This window comes from Botryllus schlosseri, chromosome 15, assembly GCF_051294905.1.
Source record: "Botryllus schlosseri isolate E-star chromosome 15, Bs_hap1, whole genome shotgun sequence".
NCBI classification, from domain to species: Eukaryota; Metazoa; Chordata; class Ascidiacea; order Stolidobranchia; family Styelidae; genus Botryllus; species Botryllus schlosseri.
The window spans coordinates 12,123,281-12,150,463 of record NC_137250.1 but is presented as its reverse complement, the minus strand read 5'-3'; the positions used below and the strand labels follow the sequence as shown (position 1 = coordinate 12,150,463).

The window sequence follows — 27,183 nt, the reverse complement described above, 5'->3', positions numbered from 1 at the left end:
AAAACATATTTTAAACAGTGATTAAATCAGAGACCTTTTGACCAAAAAAATGTTTTCAAGTTGTAAAATTATGCCATAATTGTGTAAATACTTTCCAAAAAAAAAAGTTGTATTAGCCTGCGGACAATTACCACCCGATATAGCCGACGGATATCGATATGGAATGGTTGGAACCCTCAAAATAGTCGGTTCAACAGATATAGTACAGATATTTCGTAAAAGGAGGTATTTTACCCTAAATTTTCAATTCTCAATGCCAATCCAATATGACGTCACTATTGAATATTCATGAAGTCATGACTTGAAAAAAAACTGTTCCAAACAAGGGCCTTGTTTTAAACGTGTTTGTTTTAAATGCAACCCTACCGCTTACGCGAATGAGATGGCGAGAAGCCTACATAAACCTCTAACACTTAGGTAGTCATTTAAAGCGCGATAGGCAGTTACAAATTGAGGCATTTCGGTCAAAGATGGTAATATTGCCGTAATATTCTGGTATTTCACAAAATGTCGACAGTGTAGAATCTTGCAAGGTCCGTTTGCGGACACGAACAACACGGACGTGTAACGCAGCATCTCCAGCAATTTCTCTATTTTTACACGCAGCAACTTGGTACACAACGGGCCCGGTAAGAAACCTGCGCGTCGCAAGTAAAAGAGTCGACTTCCACACGAATCGACATGAAGCTGTGCTGGAGTGGCAGGAACCCCTCGACGTCTACAAATTATCAAACCTAAAAGAGTACAGTACCGCCGCTAAAAATGGAAGATTGGTCGGCGGCGGCAACAGCTGGGTGAGTGCGAACAGTAATTATTTGGTAATTCGATTCCAGCTGATTTTGCTCAGTATCAGTTTATTAACAATATCGTCAATTCAAAACACCACAAGACTGCGATGCAATGAAAGCATAGGAAGGTGCCGAAAAGACTTGGAGTAGTCTTCGAAATCCAACACCCTGCTGGGCACAGTGGAATGAGCCTATAGGCCAACGTGCAAAAGCATCCAAACGGACACAAATAAGATTTTTGCGGGGCCTTTATTCTCATCGTATCGTATTGGAAGGGCGCGTTACGTTTTTTTTTGCGTTTGAATGTGGACCTCGCGGTTCGCATGCCCAGTGACCTCTCGTTGTAAATTAGGGTTGCATTTAAAACAGAAATCAATTTAAAACAAACATGTTTAAAACAAGGCCCTTGTTCAAAACATGTATTTTATTGTTTTTCTTTGTTTTTTATTAAGCCATGGCGTCACGAATATTCAATTGTGACGTCATAGTTGATTGATATTCACAATTGAAAATATGGGATTAATATAGCTCCTTTGACGAAATATCTACGTACTATAGCTGTTGAACCGACTATTTGAGGTTTCCAACCATCCCATATCGTATACGTTGGCTATATAGAGTGTTAGTCGTCCGTAGGCTCATACAACATGTGTTTTGGAAAGTATATTTACACAATTAATGCATAATTATATAACTTTAAAAAACACAATTTTTTTTAAGGCATTTGTTTAAAACATGTTTAAACAAAGTGTTTTAAACAACCATTTGATTTAAATGTAACCCTCGTCCTGCCATTCACATACATCGAGGCACGTGTTGGAGTCGCTATTTATATTTGAAGTATGAGCGTGCATCTTAATGACCAATAAATCTGATCATTGAATGTTCACAGTTTGTGCCGAACGAAATAAGGAATGGATATATCAGAGCTACATTCCAAGACATCGAGCGAGGGAAGAATACTGAAATTCAAATCACACCGAGAACGTACTCTCCGAGCTGTACTGATTGTACTGATCACGGGCGTTCTCAAATTCTAAATATCGCGAATCCAGGTATTGTAAGAATGGTGACCCTATATGGTTACAAAGGTATGGTATGCTTCCGATGCAGACTTTTTAGCAATTGTATATTGGTATTTGAGAGATACAATTGGATAAGGAATAGTCGGGGTAAGCGCGAAAATATATTTGGCAGGCCATACCAACTCGTATACTTGCGACGTAAATGCAATCCTGTCGCTCTAGTGGACACCACAGAGGTGTTTTGATATACTTTGTTTTACGTCTGCTAGTTCTACGATACAGAATAAACTTGATCGGCAAAAGTTTCAAATGCCCTCAAAGCCTTATTGTATTATAAATATCATTGTTCTGGGTCATATTGACCACTGTAGAACGTCATATAGCACATTTATACACATATATACGAAGAATGGGTCTATCGCATATTCACAATATAACATGTGCGCTGTGCGTGTGCCAGGCGAAATCCCAATTTTCTGCCCACGTTCGTGACACTCGTTACGCTTCGTTATAAAAGTAAGTCACTTTACTCCGGCCCCCAGAGCACACATCAATTGATACTTCGACTGAATACCACCACCACCACCACCCCATATATTGTCTGTAGCTAGAGCGTGCAGTCCGTGATGTCCGGACAATAAAAAACCGTAACACATTTATCGAACCAAGCATGGGCCTTATTTGTAGGAGATAACCTTCTTTCATATATTAACGCAGATGTAGGTGTTTGTGGACTTCTGGATCAAACACCATTCTGCGTGGAACATGCCGACTGCGAGGAAGTCGCTCCAGACGCTAGACCTGCTGCTATATGTACCTGTCATCTTGGATACGTGGGAAACGGTGTAGATCCGGAATACGATGGTACGGGTTGTGAGGAGCACCACGCTTGCTCAAATACCACAATCGTGAAAGAAGTATGCGCTGAGCATGCTTTTTGCGATGATTTACCACCACCCAGTCTCGACTTCAACTGCTCATGCCCGTAAGTTCGTAAGTTTGCGCAAGCTAAGGTGACCTATATTGCATAGCATTCTATACTTTAATTCTTCATAAGCGGAGCTAATTTAATTATTGCTTCGCAAAATCACCGTGTCAGTTTCGAATTATTGCAAATTTAGTTTTCGTCATATCGAAATTGTAATTTGCTGGTCGCAGTCGATCATCGGTCATGATCAGGGCCGTAACTGCCGCACTCCAAACCTCCCAATTGATGGGGGGAGCTCGAACAGGGCCCAAAATTATTTTGTGAATTAGCATAAATTATAGAGTATTTTTTGAAAATTTATGCAACTTTTTCAAAAACTTTTCGCGCCTGGCGCGATTTCAAGTTGCCAGGTATCTTGATTTTGGGGTACTCTTCCCCCAAGAAAAAATAGCAATATATATGCAATTCCCGATCTTATAGACCGATGTAATCATGAATTATCGAAAATTTTCGCGTTTCGCGCTGGCTCACTAAACGGTACGACTAATTACGTGGCAAAAGCGAACAGCGTGATTGGGGGCAGGTTTATCACTCTATGGGAACCCAATACCCAAGTTTTTTGGGGGGGCCTGACGAAGTGCTGTTTCGTTCCTGCCAACGGGTGTACGCCCGAAGATGTTTAATTATTATTGAGGGGTCCTACCTTTTCAAACACACCCCACTCAGCTGTACCTGTTGATCTGATTACGTGAGCGTAGAGACGATAAAAATTGATTCCCGATCATATTGACCGATTCAATCATGAATTATAGAAATTTTTCACGCTTCGCGCGTGCAGGCGAGAATAGCTGATTCAGCTAACGGCCCCCAATGTAGATGACAAGTAGCGATAAACAGGGGTCTTGAGGGGGGTCTTGGAGGCGAAGCCCCCCAGAAGTTAGGTTTATCATCATATGGGTCATGATATAAAGATTGTTCCAGCAATATATACGCATTGGAATCAGATCAATTCAGTGCACATGAAAGAAGCATATGGTCTTAAACATAACACAAAATAGTCCATATCGGCTACTATCAAGTCCTCCTCAAACCAGCACTGCCGTCCATCCCGTCTTCGTAAAATTAACTCCTGTCGCACACAGTTGTACTCATCTTCCGAACCAATCATCAAGTGGTAACCTACCATAATGCTTTGAGTAGGTTACAATTCCATGGACAAAAATTGGCAAAGATTGCGACGTAGGTAACTGGGGGAGGGGCTTTTCGTTGATAATATTCAGCTTTTGGTGAAGTTTGAAGCAATTTCGCTATACATTCTGTCATATCGAACATATCAGAATGCGCATGTAGTAAATTAGCAGTGTTTCTTAAGCTTTTTGGAGAGCGACCCAAATCTAAGTTTTAGTAGCATCTCGCGACCCAACCTTCAGACATCGAAATGAATGCATTTGTAATGTTAGTATGGTACGTTTTTACGGACAGGTATGACATAGAGAAGTTGCAGACAACAGTTGTTTCTCGAAATGCAATTCTATGTAACACGCGTGACGCACTCGATTTCAAATTGGGGTGCATAATTTTTTTGTGGATCGCATTTGCACTGTAGGGTTCAGATTGCAAGGACGGGATTATTCGGTGCGGCGACCATTTCTGCGGTGTTTTTTGCACGGCATGTTGCCCAAAACTTCATGCTTTCATATATCCCGGCGCGGCAAGGGTCGATCCCAAAATACATATGTCCAATAGTCCCGTACGCGCTCGTTGAACACTCCTAGACTAAAGCATGACGACGGGCTCCGACGGCGAGAAGGCCATATACTAGGAATATATCGTTCTTTAAAATTGCGATTTAGATGAATTTCGGCAGTTACGGCCACGTTCTTTAGCTCCCCTTCAACCCTGCCCGAGTAACACCCGCGCCATATAAGTGCTTTCTATCGAAACCAATGTCGTAAAAATCTTATCATGGCATCAAACATTTGTGGTCGGCAAATTTTCATGATCAAGCCATTTCGTGATAATCACTTTTGCGTGTATCGATTATCGACTATAGCAGGGGACTTAAAGTATGAGTTGCGACACAAACATGGGTCGCGAAGGATATAATTTTGGGTCGCGATGGCAACTCGGCGATCTTTCAACAGGTATAATAGTATTTGTTGAATTTCTTGCAACAAAAAATTTATTCGCGTTTCGCGCGATCTACTTGCTTAGTTTGTGCTTATCCGACGTCACTGTGTTGGGTACTACAGCCAATGAGCGACACAAATAAAAAAAAAAGTCGTCACTGCAATATGGCTGGATCATGAAAAGGTGTCGACCTATTACACAAATTGGTTTGATTCATACGAGTTATCCGACATTCGTTTCTCGGAGACCGTTGAGATGCTTTAGTGTAGGGGTGTGTAACGTGCGGATGCGGGACTATGAGACACGTGTATTTTGAGACCAGCCCCTTTCGCGCTGAAACACATGACTACATAAAGTTTCGGGCTACATACGGCTGGGCGCGCTGCAGTGCAGTGCTAAAAAGATCGACAGCGATAAAATCTTCGCCAAAAATGACCGTATAGATCAGTGATTCTCAACCGGGGGTCCGCGAAGCATTTTCTGGGGGTCCGCGAAGCCTCAAAATAGTTGATAACCTAATTTTTTATTTTTTTAAATTAAGAAAATCATGAGGCACAGTTTCGCTTCATTACTGTCAAAACTCCAGGGCTCACATCAACAGAATGGCCGTCTGAGATGAAATGACCTATACTGTGCAGACTCATTTTAATTGCAAAATTGCCAATAGCCTGCTGATACAAACATTTTGCTATTTAGAGATGTTGTGTTGGCGATTGTGGAAAAAATTTGGATGAGCAAGATTAATTACGGTGACTTCGAAATGTTACCAAAAATCCATTTTCTCCTGTGATATACATAACCATTTTTCCACAATAACTTCCAAGATAAGCTGCTAGATAGAAATGACCAGGCTTGACGTTATATGTTCATTAAAAAAGTTTGTTTGTCAATGTTGGTGCCATATTTGCTGCGATCATACCCAAATGTGTCGTCGGAAGCGTTACGCGTTATTATTACATTCGCCGCCACTATATTTGTGGAAATGGATTTTCGGAACTCGTTCATATCAAATCGAAGGCGCGGATTTTCAAAACACTACCGTTTATTTGAAGAAATACAGTTGCAGAATTCGCTTTGACATTATAGAAGTCAATCCAATTTCTGCATGAATAGTATGATCTTATTTCCAAGAAAAGTCATTTTGTTGCTGTTTATCACTAAGCCTACGGTTATCATTTGCACAAGACAGATGACGATTGCACGATAATTGAGCTAAATTTGAACTGAAACTTCGTGGGGGTCCCTGGGGTCCGAAAGGTGTCGGCGAAGACAAAAAGGTTGAGAACCACTGGTATAGATGGTTGGTCACAACCTCGGATATTGATATGTCCTCTCGTCGAAATGGTCGGTACCGGCGCCGTTCCGTCCTTGCAATCTGAGTACACAGTAGTACAAATACAACTTGCAGAGGAAAATAATGCACCCCAATTTGAAAAATTCGTCCGACAGAAATGTTTCATAGAGCTACGTCGCGTACAAATGTCGTCTGAGCGTTCTCTATGTCATATACTACCCGTAAAAACGTAGCATACTAATATTAAAGATGCATTCTTCTTGATGTGTGAGGCTTGGGTCGCGAGATGCCACTAAACTCAGATTTGGATCGTGGCCTAGAAAGGTAACCACTGGGCGATAGCACCCAAAACGTGACTTTGGACATGCACCAACTATTTACAGCAAAACGCGCGAAGAATATTTTGTGGCAAGAAATTCAGCGAATATGACATGGGCGTTCGAGACCGCGTACTTTAGGAACCGCTGTTATATAGCATACCTGTAGGTCTATATAGGTATAGGCTTATATAGGTATGCCTCTGGTTCGATTATCGTAATTGCGTGTTTTGCTTTACTCCGTCATAATTCCGTTTTTACATATGTGAAGATGCGTCATTCTGGAATCTAAGATATACATTGTACACAGTTATGGTAACCTATGATGAATGTAAAGATATGATGACATACGCCAGATCGTCTGCGGAATAGGTAACGCTACCGAAACACTGTTTCTATAAAGCGACCCCGGCGGCTAGAATTGTATATGATCGCATTACTTTTGGTCTGATTATGTGGTTGTGTGTAGTATTTGAACATTAATGCTAGCAAGCTAGTTCAATAAAATCTACGTAGATTACAACATTCAGTGTCTGTTACAGGGATGGCTATATCGGCGACGGCTACTTATTCGGGACTGGATGCGAATATGACTCTTCGATAGAGCAAGTGATCATCGTGGTTGTTTGCGCTGTTGCTTTCGTGATCATACTTGCAATAATGCTCACAATGTACTTTCGCAAAAAGAGAAGGTAACATACGTCATTTGCGTCACCACAATGTGCCATGAGAATTTCTTTTTGAAATCAACATCATGAGTGTAAAGACTTTGATGAGAGTGACTCCGAATATTGGCGTAAAACATAATCCTATATGCCTGGTTTCATGTGAAAAGTCTATTGCTACAATACTATACGAAATCCAAATTTTGATCGATTTGAACCTCTCGTTGTCTCGTGTATATTTTCTGTCTGGAAGAAGTTGACGCTTTTTTGCAATGCGCTCTGATTATTAAATTAATTGTTTTTTCCTATTCCAGAGAGTCGAAATTGAAGCAGTTGGCCCAGTATCAAGTTTCGCTATTCGATATCATTAAAAACAGCAATACTGACTCAGAAGCCGGGCTATTTGGAGATAAATGGGAGTTAAATAGGAATCAAGTAGAGCTAAAAGGTAAGTCACTTTGAAGATATCTAACTTTCGAGTGTGCTGAGATATGATATGCGCGTTGAATAGGAAGCATGTTATTACGCGGAGATGATATCGAAGGTCAATTAACATGCTCCACTGCTTCGTCAAACACGATTGTAAGACAGATCAAGAATCATGAAAAGAAAGGTCTCCCTGGTGTAAAAGACCATAGTAGTCGAGACACGATGTAGACCTATACCATAAAGAACAACAACGTAAACAACAACAACTATGCAGTAGGGGTATTCAAAAATGACCTTTTTTCTCAAATCGTACTGGCTACTTGATAAAGTTGTTAGGTTACCTAATTTAAGCCTACACACCAAATTTGGCTCAATTCCAGCCAGTAGCCGCATTGCTACAGGAGAAGAAAGATTCGATTTATTATATAAAAATAAATAACAAAAAATTGAAAATTTTCTGTTCACCCCATGAAAGTGTTGGGTTGTCTATAGAAACGATGTTCACCAAATTTGGTTCAATTCCAACCAGCGGAAGCGGAGTTATTAACGTTGAAAAATTTGGATTACGAATAAAATAGTATTTACGGTAACCAATTCTTCAATTATTTATTATAGTGGTGCCCACCGTAAATACTATTTTATTCAAATCCAAATTTTTCGACGGCAATAACTCCGCTTCCACTGGTTGGAATTGAACCAAATTTGGTGAACATCGTTTCTATAGACAACCCAACACTTTCATGGGGTGAACAGAAAATTTTCAAATTTTTTGTTATTTATTTTTATATAATAAATCGAAACTTTCTTCTCCTGTAGCAATACGGCTACTGACTGGAATTGAACCAAATTTTGTGTGTAGGCTTAAATTAGGTAACCTAACAATTTTATCAAGTAGCCAGTACGATTTGAGAAAAAAGTCATTTTTGAATACCCCTACTATACAAACGTAACTACTCTAAACCCATAGGAACGCCCGTAAGAAGTGATGTATTTGACTCAGTCTTTCCAACTGCAATGGCGTGACAACGTAATTTTGTACCAGAAAGTGCCCGATACGCCGGGGGAAATCGGGAAAACACGCTCTATCGAATTATCCATGTATAATTTGTATTGTATGTGCCTATATGTGTATAATAGTTGATCTTTTCTCTTACAGAGAAGTATTGATCACATTATATTCTGTAGTTTGCTGATGCTTGTGAACAGGGTTGTAATGACTCGAGTCACGATTTTCAATTGACTCGACTTGACTCGAGTCATTTTCTCAAAATACGGAAATGACTCGACTCGACTTGAGTCAATCTGTCTATTGACTCGACTTGGACTCGAGTCATTGCGCATGACTCGAACCAAGTCATATGACTCGAGACTCAGATGGCCAATACCGACATTTCATTGTAATTTCGAAGAATATTAAAGTAACCACACCATTGGGATTTCATCTATTGGTACTGGTACTTGAAAATGCGACCAGTAACTGCTAAAAGTGAGGAAATTAAAATATTATAAATGCGAACCATTCGATATCACCAAACAGAGTTATAAAAAGTGGGTTTATCAATACTTTAACTGGAAACTGAGCGGTCGACACAATGACTTGGACTCAGGCTAGAGTCATAATACCATGAATCGGACTCGATCCTCTTCTCGCTGACTTGGACTCGGACTTGACTCGGTGTTGAATTGAAAATGACTCGACTTGACTCGAGTCAAAACTATAAAAGTGAGATTGACTTCGGACTCGGAGCCTTGTGACTTGGTTACAACCCTGCTTGTGAACCAATCAATTTTATTCCCCGCAGGAATTATAGGAAGAGGTAACTTCGGTGTAGTACAGCGCGCGATCCTGAGAACCGAAGATGGCGAGCAATTGGTAGCGGTCAAGATGACAACTGGTCTGTGAAAATATCCTTATCGAAATAATCGTGCCATAATGACAAGTCAGTACAATCTAGACGCTGCCACGGAAGACTACAAGCGTTCGTTTAAACATGAGATATTGCTGTTGTCCGAGATCGATTCGCACGAAAACTTGCTCAGCTTGCTTGGATGCTGCACCGATGCGGGTCGTCCTATGTTGATGGTCACGCAGTTCATGAAATATGGGGATCTGTTGCATTTCCTTTGGAAAGCAAGGGAGGTACGTCTTCCATATTGTACAGAATGTAAACCAGATTTAGACGGTGGGGAATTTATAAACAATCTCCTCGGTATTATAGTCGACTGACTATATCATCAGAAGCCAATGTCAGTGAATTCGGCGGTTTACATTAGAAAGTTCGGAGAACTTGTTCTTGTAACATGTAATTGGTCTATGTAACATACATTTTTCTTGGGGAATTTGACTGCAAAAACCGCACCAAGGCTAAGTGTTAATTATGCGTGGAACACAAATGGTATCGAGTATGTTTTGATATGTTTCGCCTTGGCAGTCGTCAACTTTGATATTCAAGTAGCAGCAGAATCAACGTCATAAATTTCTCCTCAATTACAACTAGATGTATAACAATTTATAAAACTACTTCAAGTGGAAGTAGAAAATATAATGATGTAGTCAAGTAAATCGTTGTAAAAAGTAGAATGACCGAGTGGTCGCGTGCTTCTAGCAGTTATATTCACGGTTGGCCGCTGTCGAAATTATTCGTCGCGAATGCCACGTAATCCTGGTTCAAATTCCAGGCCAGTTCTCGCGAGTCAGACCCTATCTATATGCTCAACGAGATGAACGTGTATCAGATAGCGGAACAGGTAGCTCGCGGGATGCTGCATTTGAAAAAGATGAGGATCATCCACGGAGATCTCGCCGCGAGGAACGTGTTGGTCGGAGAAGTGCGTTTTTTCGTGTATTATTTACGTTTTATTTATGAAAATTATGATTTTCCATATATTAATGCCTGGTTAATGTGACTGGAGATTTCAGGCTCAAAACTCTTTACTAATACGTCTCCTTAAACCAATATTTATAATCTGTAGATCCATATTTTAGCGAATGCCAGTACGCGCCCCAATACTTTTAGCGCGTTGGATTATTTTTTCCACTGGAAAGTACCTTACAAATTTTATCATTCGATATTCTTCCTTCCATTAACGATCATAATATGGTATCATTTATATTCCATTGAGCCTTTGTGGTGCGTGGTAACCATGTGGTTACCTATTAATAAATGCTGTTTTGTGTTTTCGTATACTTCAAATAATTGCACTGTTCTCATATATACTCCTATAAATAACGCAATTATGTCACTTTTGTGTATGCCTTTTAACTGCTGGCTTAAAAATCACCTTAGGTGTCAAAATATTTCGCGGAATTTGAATCTGTATGTTGCTGATACTGTCTCACTTGGCTGGGATCACGTGAGCTATTGTGACAAGTAGAAGCCCATATGCCCAGCTACAACTCGTTAGCCTGGATCACGGATATCCCTGGCTTCGATTTATTCAATAGCTATAGGCTCCCTCGTATATCATCCCTGCAAACTTAGACATTAACACCTATCCTTGCTTCCTAAACCTTTGTTAAACTCGTGAAACGCAATACTTCACTGTTGCACGTTCCCCCGCCCAGGGCCGTAACAGCACTTCGTCAGCCCCCCCCCAAAAAAAAAACTTTGGTCTTGGGCCCCCCATAGGGTTATAAACCGAACTTCTGGGGGGCTTCGCCCCCCAGACCCCCTTCGGCGATACCCTGTTTACCGCTATTTATCATATTCGTTACGAGTTAGTTCAGTGGATCAGCTTTTGTCGCCCAAGCGCGCGAAGCGTGGGAAATTTCTAGAATTCATGTTTGAATCGGTCAGTATGATCGGGAATTGTATTGTTATCAATTTTTATCTTCTCTCTGCTCACGTAATCGGATTTGCCGGTAGAGCTGAGTGAGGTGTGTTTGAAAAGGTAGGACCACTCAATAATAATTAAACATCTTCGGGCGAGCGGACCCGTTGATATGACTTCGTTACATGATGTTATTTCGTGACTTCCAGTCTGCTATATCAAAAAATATAGAATCGCTCAAACGTAGGCTTCTTAACTAAGAGACGCACACGATTTCAAATTGGTATTTCTTCACTGGCATAAAATTTTTCCCAGCGGGATGGTATTTGTCTTGTGAGGTTCAGATTGCAAAGACAGGAACATTCGGCGCCTGTCATTTAGGCGCCTATGGACAATTAAACCTATATGTATTTTGTATATATAACGAAGTCTTCGGTCAGCATAAGGGCATAGACCTTTTCGGCCAAGGTTTTCTCGCTGCCGATAGTTCTGGCACACTTCTTGGAGTCGCATGTTATATGGCCTAAAACTTGATTGTATGTCTTGGTGGGTCGTGGCGCGGTAATGGCCCAATACCCAATACTGAAGATAAATGGCTACTTGAATTCGCGCGCAGCGCGAAAAAAATTGCATAAATTTTCAAAAAATACTCTATGATTCATGCTAATTCACGAAATAATTTTGGGCCCCTCCGAGCTCGGGCCCCCGCCAATTGGGGGGGGGGTTGGGGTGCGGCAGTTACGGTGCTGCTCCCGCCACAACTCCTTTATATTATAGGCTGACATCTACCGCCTAACTTCTCTGCGTGTCGTGTGGACGCGCCGGGAACGTGTAACAGCTAAGTTAATGCTTGCCAGGAGTTTGGCCACGGGTTTAGAAGCGATGACGCATAACCTCTATGCCACAGAAAAGTATGAAGTGGAATGGTACATTTCGTGAAAATATGTTAGCTGCAGTTGGAATGCGGCGGCTTTTTAAGGATTTCCGAATAACCGTATATGCATACCCCTCACCCGGTCTCAAATCAAGCATGTAAAAACCCAGAAGGAAATTTGTCAACAGTTTAGTACTTGTGCAAGCGTAAAACCAAGATCGGGCGCCTTTAACTGGTGGAGTGTAGAGTAAGCACGTAGGCGTCATTTCGCGTATAGCGCTACTGAAATTAGTTCTCTTATGAAACCAAACTATAAGATTATCGCGGCATTTTCCGCCTCGGGCACCAATTCGTCGGATATTCTCTGGTGTTAATCTTCGTTACGACCTATATCTTTAGACTAAATTTAACGAAAATGAATATTTAGGCGTACACCTACAGATTTCTGAAAACTCGTGTACCTCTCTTTTATTCGAGATAACGATCGTGAATCTTTGACAAAATCGTGACTTAATTGTTGACGGGAACATCTATTATGCCTGGGTCGTCTTCTATTCAGTGTTTGGGAAGAACGCCGGTCGTATGTAAAATACTTGGATTATCGATTAAATACTTTTATTTCCATGTTCTATGCGGTCATGTGTTATCTGTAGATCCACCCACGTTCATTGCGTAGATATCGAAAATTTGCATATGGATGATCACGTTTTTGATCACTGTGCATGCGCAAAGATGGGCGTTGCGCGACATTGCATATGTCATTCACGAGCAACTGGCCAATACAAATTCAATAACAGATTGAATAGATTGTATAAACTCAATCACAAGGCTCGTGGTTCCATCTGGCAACATTTGGCATGCCTGAAATATTTGCCCTATTATTGTTCAAATAAAGAGATACGGTACAGAAGCAAGCGAGTAGCTTGGAGCTCACCCACAGCACATTATATACCCGCGATTAGCATAGAATAGATCATCTACATATAATAAAAAGCTCTGGTTGCGGCCACATCGAAAAAATTGCCATTTTGTAAGAGTTGGCATAGTTTCTGCCCATAAGATACCACGCATTCCCGTTTGAGATCACTGACGCATGTTGTGTTACATGGTATGACCACCATCACGGTATCCGTTTAGCTATATCGCCGTTTGTGGTCGGCCTGTATCTTTTCTTTTTCGGAAATACGAAAAAAACGTGTCAATACCGTTGCAATGTCGAGGCATTACGCTTTGCAACTAACCCACATTTCCGATTTCCGCTATGGTGCGGGGTACAAATCAGATAAAATGTACACCTTGGTGAAGGGGATTGATCTCAAACCCAAAGTGTGCCAAATACACTAGGTATGGAGATATATCCCAGGGCGGGTGGTTCTGCTTTCTTGTACTACTCAAAGAAGGCGAACTACTTGGGATATATCTCCATTTGGATTGGTGCATTCAACTCGTTTTCAGCCATTGAAATGAGTGTGAAAGCAACAGTCAGAATAAAAAATGAGTGATGGTCTTGTATGCACCTCTGCACCCAGCGTAGTGGTGGAAATCTCATAGATACACCTATTTTTACATCAGCGTCAATTTACAGTGCGGTTTTTAATTAATGGACTTGTCACGGGTCGGGCACCTGAATTCACGCCACATAATTTCCATTTCATCGATAAATGTACAATAGTACATGATATATGGGTTTCCTTGATCACGTATGTCATCGAACTCAATTATAGACGAACAGCCTATACTTAAAATTGTAATGAAGATGATGATAATAATCATTTGAGTAAGCTGATTGATAGACGCGGGTGATAAGCGTGTTATCGTGAATAGGGTTCTGCGTCTGAAATGAGAAATGTTTAGCAACATCCTGTTTAGAACACGTTTAAAATAGTGAGGGATATGGTGCGAACAGTTTGTTCGCGTTTGCGTTCTGTATGTGAACCTTGATAATTCAGAGATTTGCGCACGGAGAAGAACCTAATAAATAAATTTACTCGCTCATGCCACTATGCAACTACGCGCTTAATAGCGATATCACAAGACCCTGTCTTCCCGCACAGTATAGCGGAGATAACTACGCGCTATGCAGCCATAAATAATATATTTACATCCAGTGGTGGTAAATCGTTTCTCACGGGCTCCAAAGATTCTCCGAGCAGCCCAACAATGCTGGGTGCGACTTATGGGACATTTGCGTTCGGAGATCAACCCCAGATTTATTTCAACATCATTAGCATGTTGTAGTAAGTTCTTCACACGAAATCTCCGTCTATTCTGGCCAATGACAACAACACTTGCTCTGATGAACGACAATACTACATCGACAACAAACGGGGTCGTATATAGACAAAAGTGAATTGTGTTTAAATTTGCATGTGACGTCACGTGACGTCATGTATTCGTGCCGCGATTCGCGTTCGCAAATATCTTTTCGTGTTCTCATGTACACCGTAGATTGCCAATGGTGGCACCATCCCTAATATAAAACGCTCTTACCTCTGACTGTGCCGACGATACGAGACCGCTGGAATATAGCCAGGGTATGGACACCACATCCCAACGTGATATTTTAGTAGAATTTTGTTCGCTTCTCGTGCGTCTGTGACGGCACGATTTCGTTGAAGTTTGTTTTTACCGGGTTTCCACCCTGGCCGTTACGCCTACGGTCGGCACTGTTTGATTAGATTTTTGGCTTCCGATGAGTACTTTCAAAGTGTAGAGAAATGCATTTCGACGATATCGCAAGATGAGCCTATAATATCATGTAAGTTCGTAAAATGACGCGTATAGTCTATGATTCCACGACCGTCTATCAACAGCACTCGATGCATTTCGCAGAACATGAAAACGCGACAGAAGAGGATTAAGCGTAAATCTGACATCGTGAACTTTCGTAAGGCATAGATCATGAAAAACGTTAGGTAGTAAGGAGGTTCACAATAGCAAAGGAAAATCTCTTACTGTCATCAGTTACTACCATGCGCGTTCTTTATTTCAAGAGGCGACGAAATGTGTGCTACAGCATAAAATGCGCCATGCTGTATGGGTGCCATGACGCATGGAATATTACACGTTTACATGTGTATATATGGTAGCCATTAACAAACGTAAACTGTAAATGAATGAGATTTATATAAATATATTTTCAAAATGGTTTCGCGACCTGTAAACCAATTCTCGCATAGAGTTACCTCATTTATTTTTTACATATCTCGCGAAAAACGAAGTGTCATAAACTCGAATAAGGATAAGTCAAATATAAGAATAAAACTAAAAATTAATAAATACAGGAGTTTTCAAAATACACACTACCACTTTGCGGCGTACCATCAGAGTATTTCCGGAAGCATCACCACGGACGAGACATGCATCGTATACGATATAATACGATATATATGACATATATGTGTGATATTTGGGTCATGAGATACCTGAAAAGAATATGGTAGTAATCAAGAATCCCCATATAACAATCATATGACCCATATGCCACATCGTCCCCATAATATACTCCTCCTCGTGTAACAGGCATAATTTAGGGATACGATATGTCCAATTTTAGGAGGATTTGTCCTCTTTTTTCTCCGAGGACGCTCAAATACCCTCTCTTTCCTATTCCGTCCCCCTTTTTTGCTTTGAGTGTTAGGCGATCAGACAGCAAAGACTAAAAAAGATCAACCCGACCAAAACTACACATGAAAACTGGGGTTTCTGGAACTGCCGCGAAGGTGGAGTAAATAAAGAAGGTCAACGCGTCACGAACTATCCGTGGAGACCGGGTTTTTCACGCATTGCCGCGTAGGTCCTCTAAAAAAAGATTCAAAATCACTTGGAATCACATTGGCCTGTATAAATTCCCCGTTATTTAGTTTGTCGTTGAAACTTGAGAAAAAGGTGTCCTCTTTTTCGCATCTAAAAATATGGTAACCCTACACAATTGTACACTGTAATAGTCTGGGGCCGGTTGCGTTAAACGCTGGAATTTTGTGTTTTCCAGGGACTATCATGTAAGATTTCGGATTTCGGTCTGGCCAATAACGTCTACGAAGAAGGCGTGCTTCGGGACGTCGTCGAAAAAACGATACCGGTGCGATGGGTGAGCCCGGAACGGATGATGGGCGGTCGAGTGCCTATCGACTGGAGAAGTGACGTGTGAGTGTAGGCAGTTTGTGTCGATATTTTGCTTTGCATTTTGTGATTATTATTGGTGGGCGTCCACATAAAACATTCATTTAGTGAGTGAGTGTTACTGTAACTTCAACGCAAATACGCAATTGGACACTGATTCAAAGAGGACGTCTTTACCCAATTCAATGGGCCGACAAATTGACCGGCATTTTGTCGTGGATATATGTGTATAATAGCTGTTAAATTGTAACTCTTGGACGTAATATTCAATGTATAGTGTAGGTTACCGTATGCTGTAAAGCCAGCTCTGTAATATTCTAATTTCTCGTGACTGTTGTTCGCACGGATTGCAACGGTCGAGTGAGCACAGTCAAAGGTGTCATACTGAACAGGTGGTTTCCGAATATGTTTCAACCACTCATCGTTCATGTTTTCCCTGCCGTCGAAATGTGCCTGGGGCATACAAGACATCCGCGTCTGATTTGATTGAAAGTAGCGCTCAGTGATAATGCTTAAATTGTGCTCCTAATCCAGTGAGTCACCCGCTGAGGTTAGGCTATTATTAAGTATTCGCAATATTTGCCTATATGAGTACTATATCAATCTGCATCTAGGCATTTCGCTATTATTTCTATAATATAGTCAGTGCAACTATGTAGATGGTGGTACATATGTGAATTAATTAATATTAATTCCATTTCGCATAATACTCAAATCCATTGAGGGATACTACTAGGGTTGCATTTGCAACAACAATCAATTTAAAACAAACATGAAAAAAAACAAGGCCCTTGTTTAAAACATGTTTTTTATTGATTTTTTTAAGCCATGACATCGCGAATGACGTCATAGTTGATTGACATTGCCAATTGAAAATATAGGGTAAATATAGCTCCTTTGACGAAATATCTACTATTGTTGTTGAACCGATTATTTTGAGGTTTCCAACCATCCCATATCCTATACGTCGGCTATATGGGTGGTAACTGTAAGTAGGATCATACAACATGGTTTTTGGAAAGTATTCTCCCAATTATGGCATAATTTTGCACCATTTTTTTGTAAAGGCCTTTGTTTTAAATACTGTTTAAAACATGTTTTAAACCAAGTGTTTCAAACAACCGTATGTTTTAAATGCAACCTTAGATACTGCATTCGTCCCAATCTCGAAATACCTGCAGAATTGATTCTAAGTAAGTTAACAGCGGTGATATAGTCCCAATGTTTGACAATTATTTGATTGTAGGATTGAAATATAAAGTCGCGATATCGACAACGTTATCATTTGCCCGACCAATAAACCCTCGACTTTCATTCAATAATTCAGTGTTTTGGATTTTGAATAACGGTCAAATACTATCATAGCTAGTGCTGTCATATCTGTCTCGGACCGTCTTCTTTCTGGGGAATAGTTTCGGTAGGATGACTAGACTACATATGTACAAGTAGGCCTACATTAGCACAGCTGCATCGAAACTTTCCACTGCCAGGAATCAGGCATTAGCAGCTGACAACTTGTGAACGCCAAGTGAGGACATTGTTTTGTGAAGGTTTAAGGCTAAGCCATATATGGTATTATACGGTTGAGATTCATTTGGCAGCTATCTGCTACGCCGGTGTTTAGTTTTGTCTTATTATTAATGAACAAATATACTATTCTTGCTATTATCAACGCTCTTTTCTACTTCATTCGTGCAGATGGTCGTACGGAGTTTTATTATACGAAACCGTAACCCTCGGGTCGACACCGTATCCGGATATTGAATCGGCAGAAATATTTGACAAGTTGAAGTCTGGTTACCGTATGCCAAAGCCGGACTTTTGCACTCAATATCTGTGAGTATTGAGTACATGCTGATTTTGATCTTAGAAATAGGAAACAGGGCCTATTTAGCAGCAGTTTCGCCTAGTTTACCCATGCAGGTAGGGTAGAGTTCGCCACGGATTTCTATGAACTAAACGGTGAAGATAAACTCATTGTATTCCTTGCACATTCATATTACTATTACATGTAGCTTTAACTGGCTTTTATAAGAATGTTATATATTTAAATTGGTTGGACACTTACATAATACACTCTTTACAAACGGTAGTCAGTCCTAGTCATACCTCAAGATTACCGGACCACAATCTGACATATCGACCCCGTCTACCGACACATGCCGCATTCACTTTCGTCACTTCTTTTTATGATATCATTTCTTAAATCATGTGTGCATTCCTCTTATTTACATGCTGTAGGCCAAGGTGGGTGTCTGATTAAAAAGACTACTCAAAGTCGTTTCGGCACCCTCCTATCGTTTCATTATATCGCAATTTTGTGGTGTATAGATTTGATAAAAATGCTAATGAAATGATGATCATGATTATAAGGTAAGATAAACATTTCATAGGATTTGTCATAACATAGTGAGGTTGCTTTACCCAATGTCACTTCAGCAGCATTCCATCTAAGAATACGTCACCAACACCTGGTAACGATCTATCTCATATGCTTCCTAGATACGAAACAATGCGTCAATGTTGGGAAATGCGTCCATCGAAGAGACCCAGCTTTGCGTTGCTGGAGAAAAAAATGAAGGGGCCCAAGCCAGGGAATACCGCTACCTACGTGAATCTGCATGCAGTCGTTCCCGACTTGGAATGTAACGACGAAGTAAACACTGAAGGGCCGCACTCGCGGGAGATTGCCGACGGATTGCCACAACAGTCGTTGATTTATGAAAGCGAGAAAGTTGTTTAGTGAAGTGATGGCGGCTTCGGTCCATGGGCAGGCCGTTAAAGTTGATCACAATAAGACAGCGGCGAAATTGAAGAATTGAAGATCCATCTTTCACGACAATCAACGAATAATAACCGTCTTTTCGCACGCTATAAAGAGTTAGAAAATGTAACTGATGAAACAGTGCTATCAGCACTGTGAATAAGCAACTTCCATTGTAACCAAACGTTCAATTGAGTCACTCTCTTTGTGAGATTCCTATAGCGAAGTAATCAACGTTTAAACTTGAGGACAGAATATAGGTTCCATGAGGATGCTAGAATCTCATCCGGATTAGTGCACTGCACAATGCACACTCGAGCGGCGCATTAGTTGTAACCAGCTGTTGTACACATACGGTTACATATCTACTCATCCTAAAACCAACACTGTGACCTTCGTCTTTGAATTTGTAATATAGCATCTGCGACGGAATACTATACTATATGTAAAGCTCAACTTATTAACCAAACATTGTATATATTTGAATTTTCAACTCTTTGAGTTGTCGGGCCTTTTTCGACACCCAGGAAACATATCGGATACAAGCGACTACCCGATGAATATATCCTCAATACCGCCATACATTTACATTCGGCATTGCGTCCAGAGGAAAAGTTATTCAAGTTTTTATTATTTACTTGCACATGATCAGTCTTGGTGTCCACCGCTATTTTATGACTTGGGTAAGTCAGATGTGTGGACACGCAGCAATACCAAGGCGGTTCGTTTGAGGTACGACTTGATCACGAATTATTCTAGTTGAATCGAATGCAAAATACTTTCTCGTGTTATCTTACTGATATCAGGTCACGTATATTCATATGTATTAGTCTATGCACTATGGAAGCCCTTTGTTAGAGGATTTCAATCAAAAAATTACTTGCAGCGGTCTATGGCAGCAAATAACTTTTCTAAAGTTTGAATATTTCTATTTTCTACACTTACTTGAACGTTCCCTTATCGTAATGTGGTGAATCAACTGACGTCTTTGCAGAAAATAAAATTTATATGTTGATTCTGAATGTCTGAGCTCTCAGGACAGGGAAATGAGCTGTTACCTGCCTGCGCATCATACATATGGAGGGGGCGGGTATATCATGAGAAATGTTCCCTGTAAGCTGCGCACGTGCGCAAATGCGCAGTGCTGAAACGGTCTCTGCGCACAGAAAATCTCCGTTGCGCACAAAAAATCCGAAGTGATGACCTATTTTTTAGTCGTTACGCACTGTTGTCCAAGGGTCTGCGCAGCAAGTTGGTGATCGTGCGCAGACTCGTCAAAAATTAGAGGGAACATTGATCATGAGTGTGGAAATTACAGGAATCATGCGGGGCTAGAAAATGTGTGACGTACACTGTAAAAAATCTGGTAGATTTACTGGGAAATCTCCGTAAATTTTGCAACGAATTACCGGTAGCTGCCAATAACTGTGCGTCGCTTGTAATTTTACATTTTGATATGTAATATTACCTCAATTTAGCTCTAAAGTCAAGTGACCAGAATTTCTTCGCAAAATTACTGACAGTTACTCGTTTCTGAAGTTTACCAGGTTATTGGCAAAATTGATTAGCTTGAAAATCTCTGCAGCCAATGTATACGTGGAACTGAATGTTACTGATATCATTCTCGTGGTGATTTGACCTGATTCAACCTCGTTCGCGAGACTGGGGTCTGTCATACGGAATTGTTGGCCCTAGTACCAATTTCAGTATAGTACATACTAGGGTAAAAGAAACAACTGACAATCGTAGATATAGCCACTATATTATATTATAAGGCTGTGGCTTTCGGCCGGTCTCGCTGGTTACATTCGTTGTCACGGATAGGACTGATGAGTTGGAATATCAGTTTAGGATGTATAATATTGTTCGGGAAACTAGTAATATCAGCGTCGCACGCTAAGTTGACCAGTTGTTAATGGCGAGCAAGGCAACCTGTAATAGCTTACATTATGTTACCGTTACGCGTTACTGATTTTTCTGAGATTCGTAGTAAACAACCAACGCACGACTGTGACATCACAAGCACCGTCTGGTTACGTAAATACGGTAAGTAGTGACATCACATGGAATAAATATCAATTTACACGCAATTAGATGGGAAAGAAAGGGACTAGATGTAATGATAAATGTTTCTGTAAAAAAAAAACGACCTAAATCAAACATTATAACGCAGTGGCCAGTAAATATTATTGGTGGCATGTCAGCGGATGAATACCACTTATTTTGAAATCGTTAGAGTGGCGGATCGTCGTCTGGCCATTATAGAGATTTGAGCAAAGGGTGGAGCGAGGCTTGTGCTTGAAGAAAGTGGACACGATCGTTGAAGATTCCTAGGAATGCTGATTGGGATACGCATCGTAAAAGGTACAGTACTACATAGTCTTCGTTACCTTGAATATTTACGACTGTGCACACCACCGGGATGACTTTGATTTCATGATTGAAATATTTCATTCGCCGCATTCTCTGTTCTATTTTGGGATGTTAGTCGACCTATATACTGACCTGTGACGCCACATACTCTGCCGCGGAGTAGTTGAAACTGTTGGTATGTTTATGTCATTTTGGGCCATAGCATAGACATGTTTCCATCCACTGCTAGATTTGTGGCACTTCTTCGATGGCAGTCAGACATCGAAAAGTGTTCACCATGATCACCGATGAATGTTTTCCATGAACACGAAACAAAAATTATAAACGTCAAAATATTTTTTTTTTTTGTGCCTTTCGAAAGACGAATGTTAGGGTTGGGGTGGGGGGAAAGAGGGATATTAGGGTTGTCGGAGGCGATATTAGTGTTAGGATTGGTGGATGGGGATATTAGGGTTGGCGGAGGGGATATTAGTGTTAGGATTGGTGGATAGTAATATTAGGGTTGGGGTGGGGGAAAGGGGGATATTAGGGTTGGCGGAGGGGATATTAGTGTTAGGATTGGTGGATAGGGATATTAGGGTTGGGGTGGGGGGTATTAGGGTGGGGGAAAGGGGGATATTAGGGTTGGCGGAGGGGACATTAGTGTTAGGATTGGTGGATGGGGATATTAGGGTTGGCGGAGGGGATATTAGTGTTAGGATTGGTGGATATTAGTGTTAGGATTGGTGGATAGGGATATTAGGGTTGGGGTGGGGGGTATTAGGGTGGGGGAAAGGGGGATATTAGGGTTGGCGGAGGGGACATTAGTGTTAGGATTGGTGGATGGGGATATTAGGGTTGGCGGAGGGGACATTAGTGTTAGGATTGGTGGATAGTAATATTAGGGTTGGGGGAGGGGGAGATAGCGTAGTCGTAACGATAAGCGCCCACCAATCTGGCGGACCCGGTTCGATTCCCGTCGGAGGTTTATGTGGGCTCCTCTTCCCTCGCCGTTGCCGCTCTTACGGAGACAAAAAAGACCAACGAAAGAAAGCACTCACAAGGAATGGAAAGAACTAGTAGAAAGGACCGCGGCTTCAATAAGATCAACATCGAAATGAACTGCGACATCGGGCACGGCTTCGATAAGATCAACATAGAAAAGAACTGCGACATCGGGCACTCTAGACCGAGGTGGAAATTAGATTAAAAGGATCGCAACTGCATGCGTGTCGTTCGACATCCTCCTATCTGCTCATTACATCGCATTTTGTCTTATCGCATGTACATTGTGTGTGACTTGTTCAGATGAAACATATAACCCAACGATTAATAATATGATATCTCCCACGCAACGACAAATCACGTTGAATCAATGTGGGCCCGAGCGAAACAGAGAAATAAGCGGGAGTGCGGGACTCATCGTACTCTCCTGGATACGTACTTATTTGAATTCATGTGGCGCCTCAAATTCGGCGACGATCCATTTCAGAATTTGATAAATCAGATTCGCACTCGCTATCCTGTTTGAATTTATACTTATTTACATCCATGATTTACACTGTATTTTTTCGTTGGCTTTGCTACATTTATTATATTTCATTCGTTAACAAAACAATGCGTGAATTGTACCGTCTCCAGTGCTCCTCAGACAGACATGTGCATTGTGCATGGTGCAATGTGCATGCAGTGACATATAGTGGTATATTGATATCAGAGCAGGGGCTACCAACTCGAAAAGAGTAAAGGGCCACTTTTTCAACTTGGTAATCGCCGCCGGCAGCATCATGTCAATTTCAAGGAATAGGTTAGCTAAGGTTCTACGGTACAGCATCACTCGGGTACCAAATCGTTTCTCCACACCCTTCCTACGGGCGGAAATGAGTGAAACACACCACTAATGATGCATCAGTACGGTGTTAGTGCGTTCTGCTTCACCCTAAGAAGTCAAAAAGTTAGTACACACAAGCAGAAACAACTTAGTACACACGCAGAATCAACTTGTCATGAAAATACATACCGCATAGGCTATTTATCGTGTATCATACAATACTCATTAGGATTGATTGTGAATGCTGCATGGCATCAACTGTATTTGTACTGCGTCTGCTTCACAAGTTGTGTAGGAGTATATTTACCAATAGTTTGAAAGAATAGTTTTGGCTACTGGTCATTCAACGACGTCTATCCCGATACTTTTCAACTTTCAATTTGCCGTCGAGAAAATCGAAATTATTAAGTCCCGTTCGCCAAGACATTGTTATCTATAATTCCATATGCTCGTGTTCTTCCATGAATGCGTGCATTGACTTCACCTGTCGATTCAAGACTTCCTATCGATATGTGGAATATATTCGATATTGAAATACGCCGTGGAAATAAGTTTGGGAAAGACATCGCTAAAAGCCTCGAAGGCCATCCCGACAGTCGTCAAGAACGTCCACATTCAAATCTCAATTTGATATATCGGCCCATCATTCCGAAACATGCCACTTCATTAGGCTATCATCCCATCACTTCTGTTACTTTATATTCAGTGTCCAACTGCCCATCCTACAAGGCTACAACGACGTAAGTGCCTCTTTACACTGTCTTATGGCTACAGGAAGTGTGGTGTCCGAATGTCCGGTTTCAACGACTACTAAATGTCGTTTCAATACCTTCCAATTTTTTCGTTCAATCGCAATCTTTTCGTGTATTCGAAAGGATGAAATATCAACATACTGATTATCATCAGTTTGCTCCAGCATCACCTATCGCAAAGTATGTCCTAGCGGCACGAGCCTGCAGGCTTGAATTCACCCGCTTATGTTTTTCCATCGTTTGTAATGATGACTCCGCGTGAATTGACGTAACCTATTGATTCAATAGGCATCATATTAATCACTCGCTTATATTTGAATCAGTTTTGTAATGAACTAGAACGATCTAACCCCGTGCTCGAATGAAAGATTCGATACTTTCTGTCTTGGCAATTGGAAAATATGTATCTTTTGAACGGATGGTAATGGGTGCTGAATGTAATGAATGGACCCTAACATTCCCCACCTCAACCCTAATAGTAATAATATCATATTATTAATCGTTGGGTTATATGTTTCATCTGAACAATTCACACACAATGTACATGCGATAAGGCAAAATGCGATGTAATGAGCAGATAGGAGGATGTCGAACGACACGCATTGAAGCCGCGGTCCTTTCTACTAGTTCTTTCCATTCCTTGTGAGTGCTTTCTTTCGTTGGTCTTTTTTGTCTCCGTAAGAGCGGCAACGGCGAGGGAAGAGGAGCCCACATAAACCTCCGACGGGAATCGAACCGGGTCCGCCAGATTGGTGGGCGCTTATCGTTACGAGTACGCTATCTCCCCCTCCCCCAACCCTAATATTACTATCCACCAATCCTAACACTAATGTCCCCTCCGCCAACCCTAATATCCCCATCCACCAATCCTAACACTAATGTCCCCTCCGCCAACCCTAATATCCCCATCCACCAATCCTAACACTAATATCCCCTCGCCAACCCTAATATCCCCATCCACCAATCCTAACACTAATATCCCCTCCGCCAACCCTAATATCCCCCTTTCCCCCACCCTAATACCCCCCACCCCAACCCTAATATTACTATCCACCAATCCTAACACTAATATCCACCAATCCTAACACTAATATCCCCTCCGCCAACCCTAATATCCCCATCCACCAATCCTAACACTAATATCCCCTCCGCCAACCCTAATATCGCCCTTTCCCCCACCCTAATACCCCCCACCCCAACCCTAATATCCCTATCCACCAATCCTAACACTAATATCCACCAATCCTAACACTAATATCCCCTCCGCCAACCCTAATATCCCCATCCACCAATCCTAACACTAATATCGCCTCCGACAACCCTAATATCCCCCTTTCCCCCCACCCTAATACCCCCCACCCCAACCCTAACATTCGTCTTTCGAAAGGCACAAAAAAAAATATATTTTGACGTTTATAATTTTTTTTTCGTGTTCATGGAAAACATTCATCGGTGATCATGGTGAACACTTTTCGATGTCTGACTGCCATCGAAGAAGTGCCAGATTTGTTTGGTACACATGCCACCTCAAATGAGGAACCTTTTGCTTCAATACATAAGATAAGTGATTCTCAACCTGGGGAACGCGAGAAAATGACAAAGTCTGTATGAATTCTGACTAAACATGTGTTTCACAACCATTTTCAGAAGACGATTGTTGAAGATGAAACTTATTTCGTATTCAAGAAAGCTCGCCAAATTCAATTTCCAGCAGTCGCGCTCAACTTCATGCAAATTTGTGATGTTCTTTGAAGATTTAGAGGAATTCCCACGTGTAAGTCATTCATTACGGTACTTCATAGCTTTGGCAGTAGCCTAAAGCTCGTTGCGCTGGATAGCTGTTGTTAATAGCTGGCGAACTGCACTGCGTAAGACAGACTTCGATGCAATATAGGTTGCTCGGTTTCGCCCTCAATTAAGCTACCCTATATCAACACAATTTAATTCAATTCAATTCCAAAACTGATCAAATTGGGCATGGCAGTACAGAACGACGCCTTGTTCCCTGTAGACACTACCAGCATTAGGGTTAGTCTCAGTGCAACCTACCTTGAAACAAATTGATGTCCTGTCCAATGTTTTTTTGCTATTTTCAAACAAGTTTGGGGAAATTTGTCAAAAATGTTAAAGACTGGAATACGGATTCAATGGCGTAAGACATAAGATCAGGGATGGGCAACCTGCTGCCGGAGATGGGAATTTGTGCGGCCGCCAACACCTAATTCGATTAGTATGTGTTAGCATCCGTCGACATGCAAATTGAAATTACTAATTCACTCCCAATTTTTTTAGAGATTTTAATTATTCTTGAAATTTTCTTCGCGCTCCACGCAATTCAACATAACTTAATTTTTCGATTTTAATATAGTAGCGCCCTTCGAAATCTGACCAGGAATCAGAATCGTGTGCTCCTCACGAAAGAATTTTTTTATGGTACATTTGGGCGATTTCAATATATTTCCACTACCGATACGCTGGACAATCCTGATCGGGGGTCAAGAAATAACAGCATGCGATAAAGTGCATGGTGAAGTAGGTCATAAATCTCTGCTATATCATGTAAAAGGCGGAGCCGTCACCACACAATGTATCAGTACCGGTACTTCAAAAATTGTTATATTTTTGTTACCCTCTTTGTCTTAGTAGTCTTTATATGTCATGTCTAGGTTAGGAACTTTGCTTATTATAGCGACTTACGCATGAATTGTTTTTAGTGGAGCTGCAAGATACTAGCTGCACAGAAGGAATGAGGACGAGAAAGAGAAACAATTGGAAGTTTGGCCGATGGTGGGAGACCACTCTTGTTACTGCATGTCTCCTAAAGAAGAATTAGACCTCCAGCAGCAATACTTTTCCATCGATAATCTTCTCATCGTGAATCATGAATGAATATACAGTTTGTTCCAATCTCGTTTTGGGGCTGTGAAGAAGCTTTTGCGATATTTTAGCATCCGGTTGTTTTGCGATAGGTATGGGATGTACGTGAATTTACAAGCTGGTATGTAATCCTGATTTACACAGACAGCATGTATGTAGGTAGGCGGTAAAATTACAGTCGGAGTGGCAAATATACAGGATAAAATGTAGATTGGATATACCGGACGTGACTGTAACATTACAGTCTGGCGTGTAAAGTGAGAT

The 27,183-nt window shown here is 41.2% G+C and overlaps 1 protein-coding gene and 2 long non-coding RNA genes across 3 annotated transcripts in view; all 3 read left to right on the top strand.

The window, feature by feature from the left end:
* Nucleotides 1-20,122, top strand: part of LOC145456880 (uncharacterized) — a 28,617-nt gene extending 8,495 nt beyond the window's left edge. The window contains exons 6-16 of the mRNA XM_080335015.1: nucleotides 607-794; nucleotides 1,681-1,843; nucleotides 2,531-2,798; nucleotides 7,025-7,174; nucleotides 7,462-7,595; nucleotides 9,379-9,471; nucleotides 9,532-9,716; nucleotides 10,256-10,405; nucleotides 16,213-16,367; nucleotides 18,042-18,179; nucleotides 18,846-20,122. Coding sequence (XP_080191141.1) covers nucleotides 607-794; nucleotides 1,681-1,843; nucleotides 2,531-2,798; nucleotides 7,025-7,174; nucleotides 7,462-7,595; nucleotides 9,379-9,471; nucleotides 9,532-9,716; nucleotides 10,256-10,405; nucleotides 16,213-16,367; nucleotides 18,042-18,179; nucleotides 18,846-19,086 — 1,865 coding nt within the window. The 3' untranslated portion in view covers nucleotides 19,087-20,122. The remainder of the gene's footprint in view (nucleotides 1-606; nucleotides 795-1,680; nucleotides 1,844-2,530; nucleotides 2,799-7,024; nucleotides 7,175-7,461; nucleotides 7,596-9,378; nucleotides 9,472-9,531; nucleotides 9,717-10,255; nucleotides 10,406-16,212; nucleotides 16,368-18,041; nucleotides 18,180-18,845) is intronic.
* A 925-nt stretch (nucleotides 20,123-21,047) lies between these two features.
* On the top strand, nucleotides 21,048-26,972 carry LOC145457259 (uncharacterized). Its single transcript, XR_013920818.1, has 3 exons — nucleotides 21,048-21,471; nucleotides 25,690-25,816; nucleotides 26,757-26,972. It is a non-coding gene; the product is annotated as an uncharacterized LOC145457259 (long non-coding RNA).
* On the top strand, nucleotides 21,857-25,275 carry LOC145457258 (uncharacterized). Its single transcript, XR_013920817.1, has 2 exons — nucleotides 21,857-21,987; nucleotides 24,740-25,275. It is a non-coding gene; the product is annotated as an uncharacterized LOC145457258 (long non-coding RNA).
* Nucleotides 26,973-27,183: the final 211 nt, after the last annotated feature.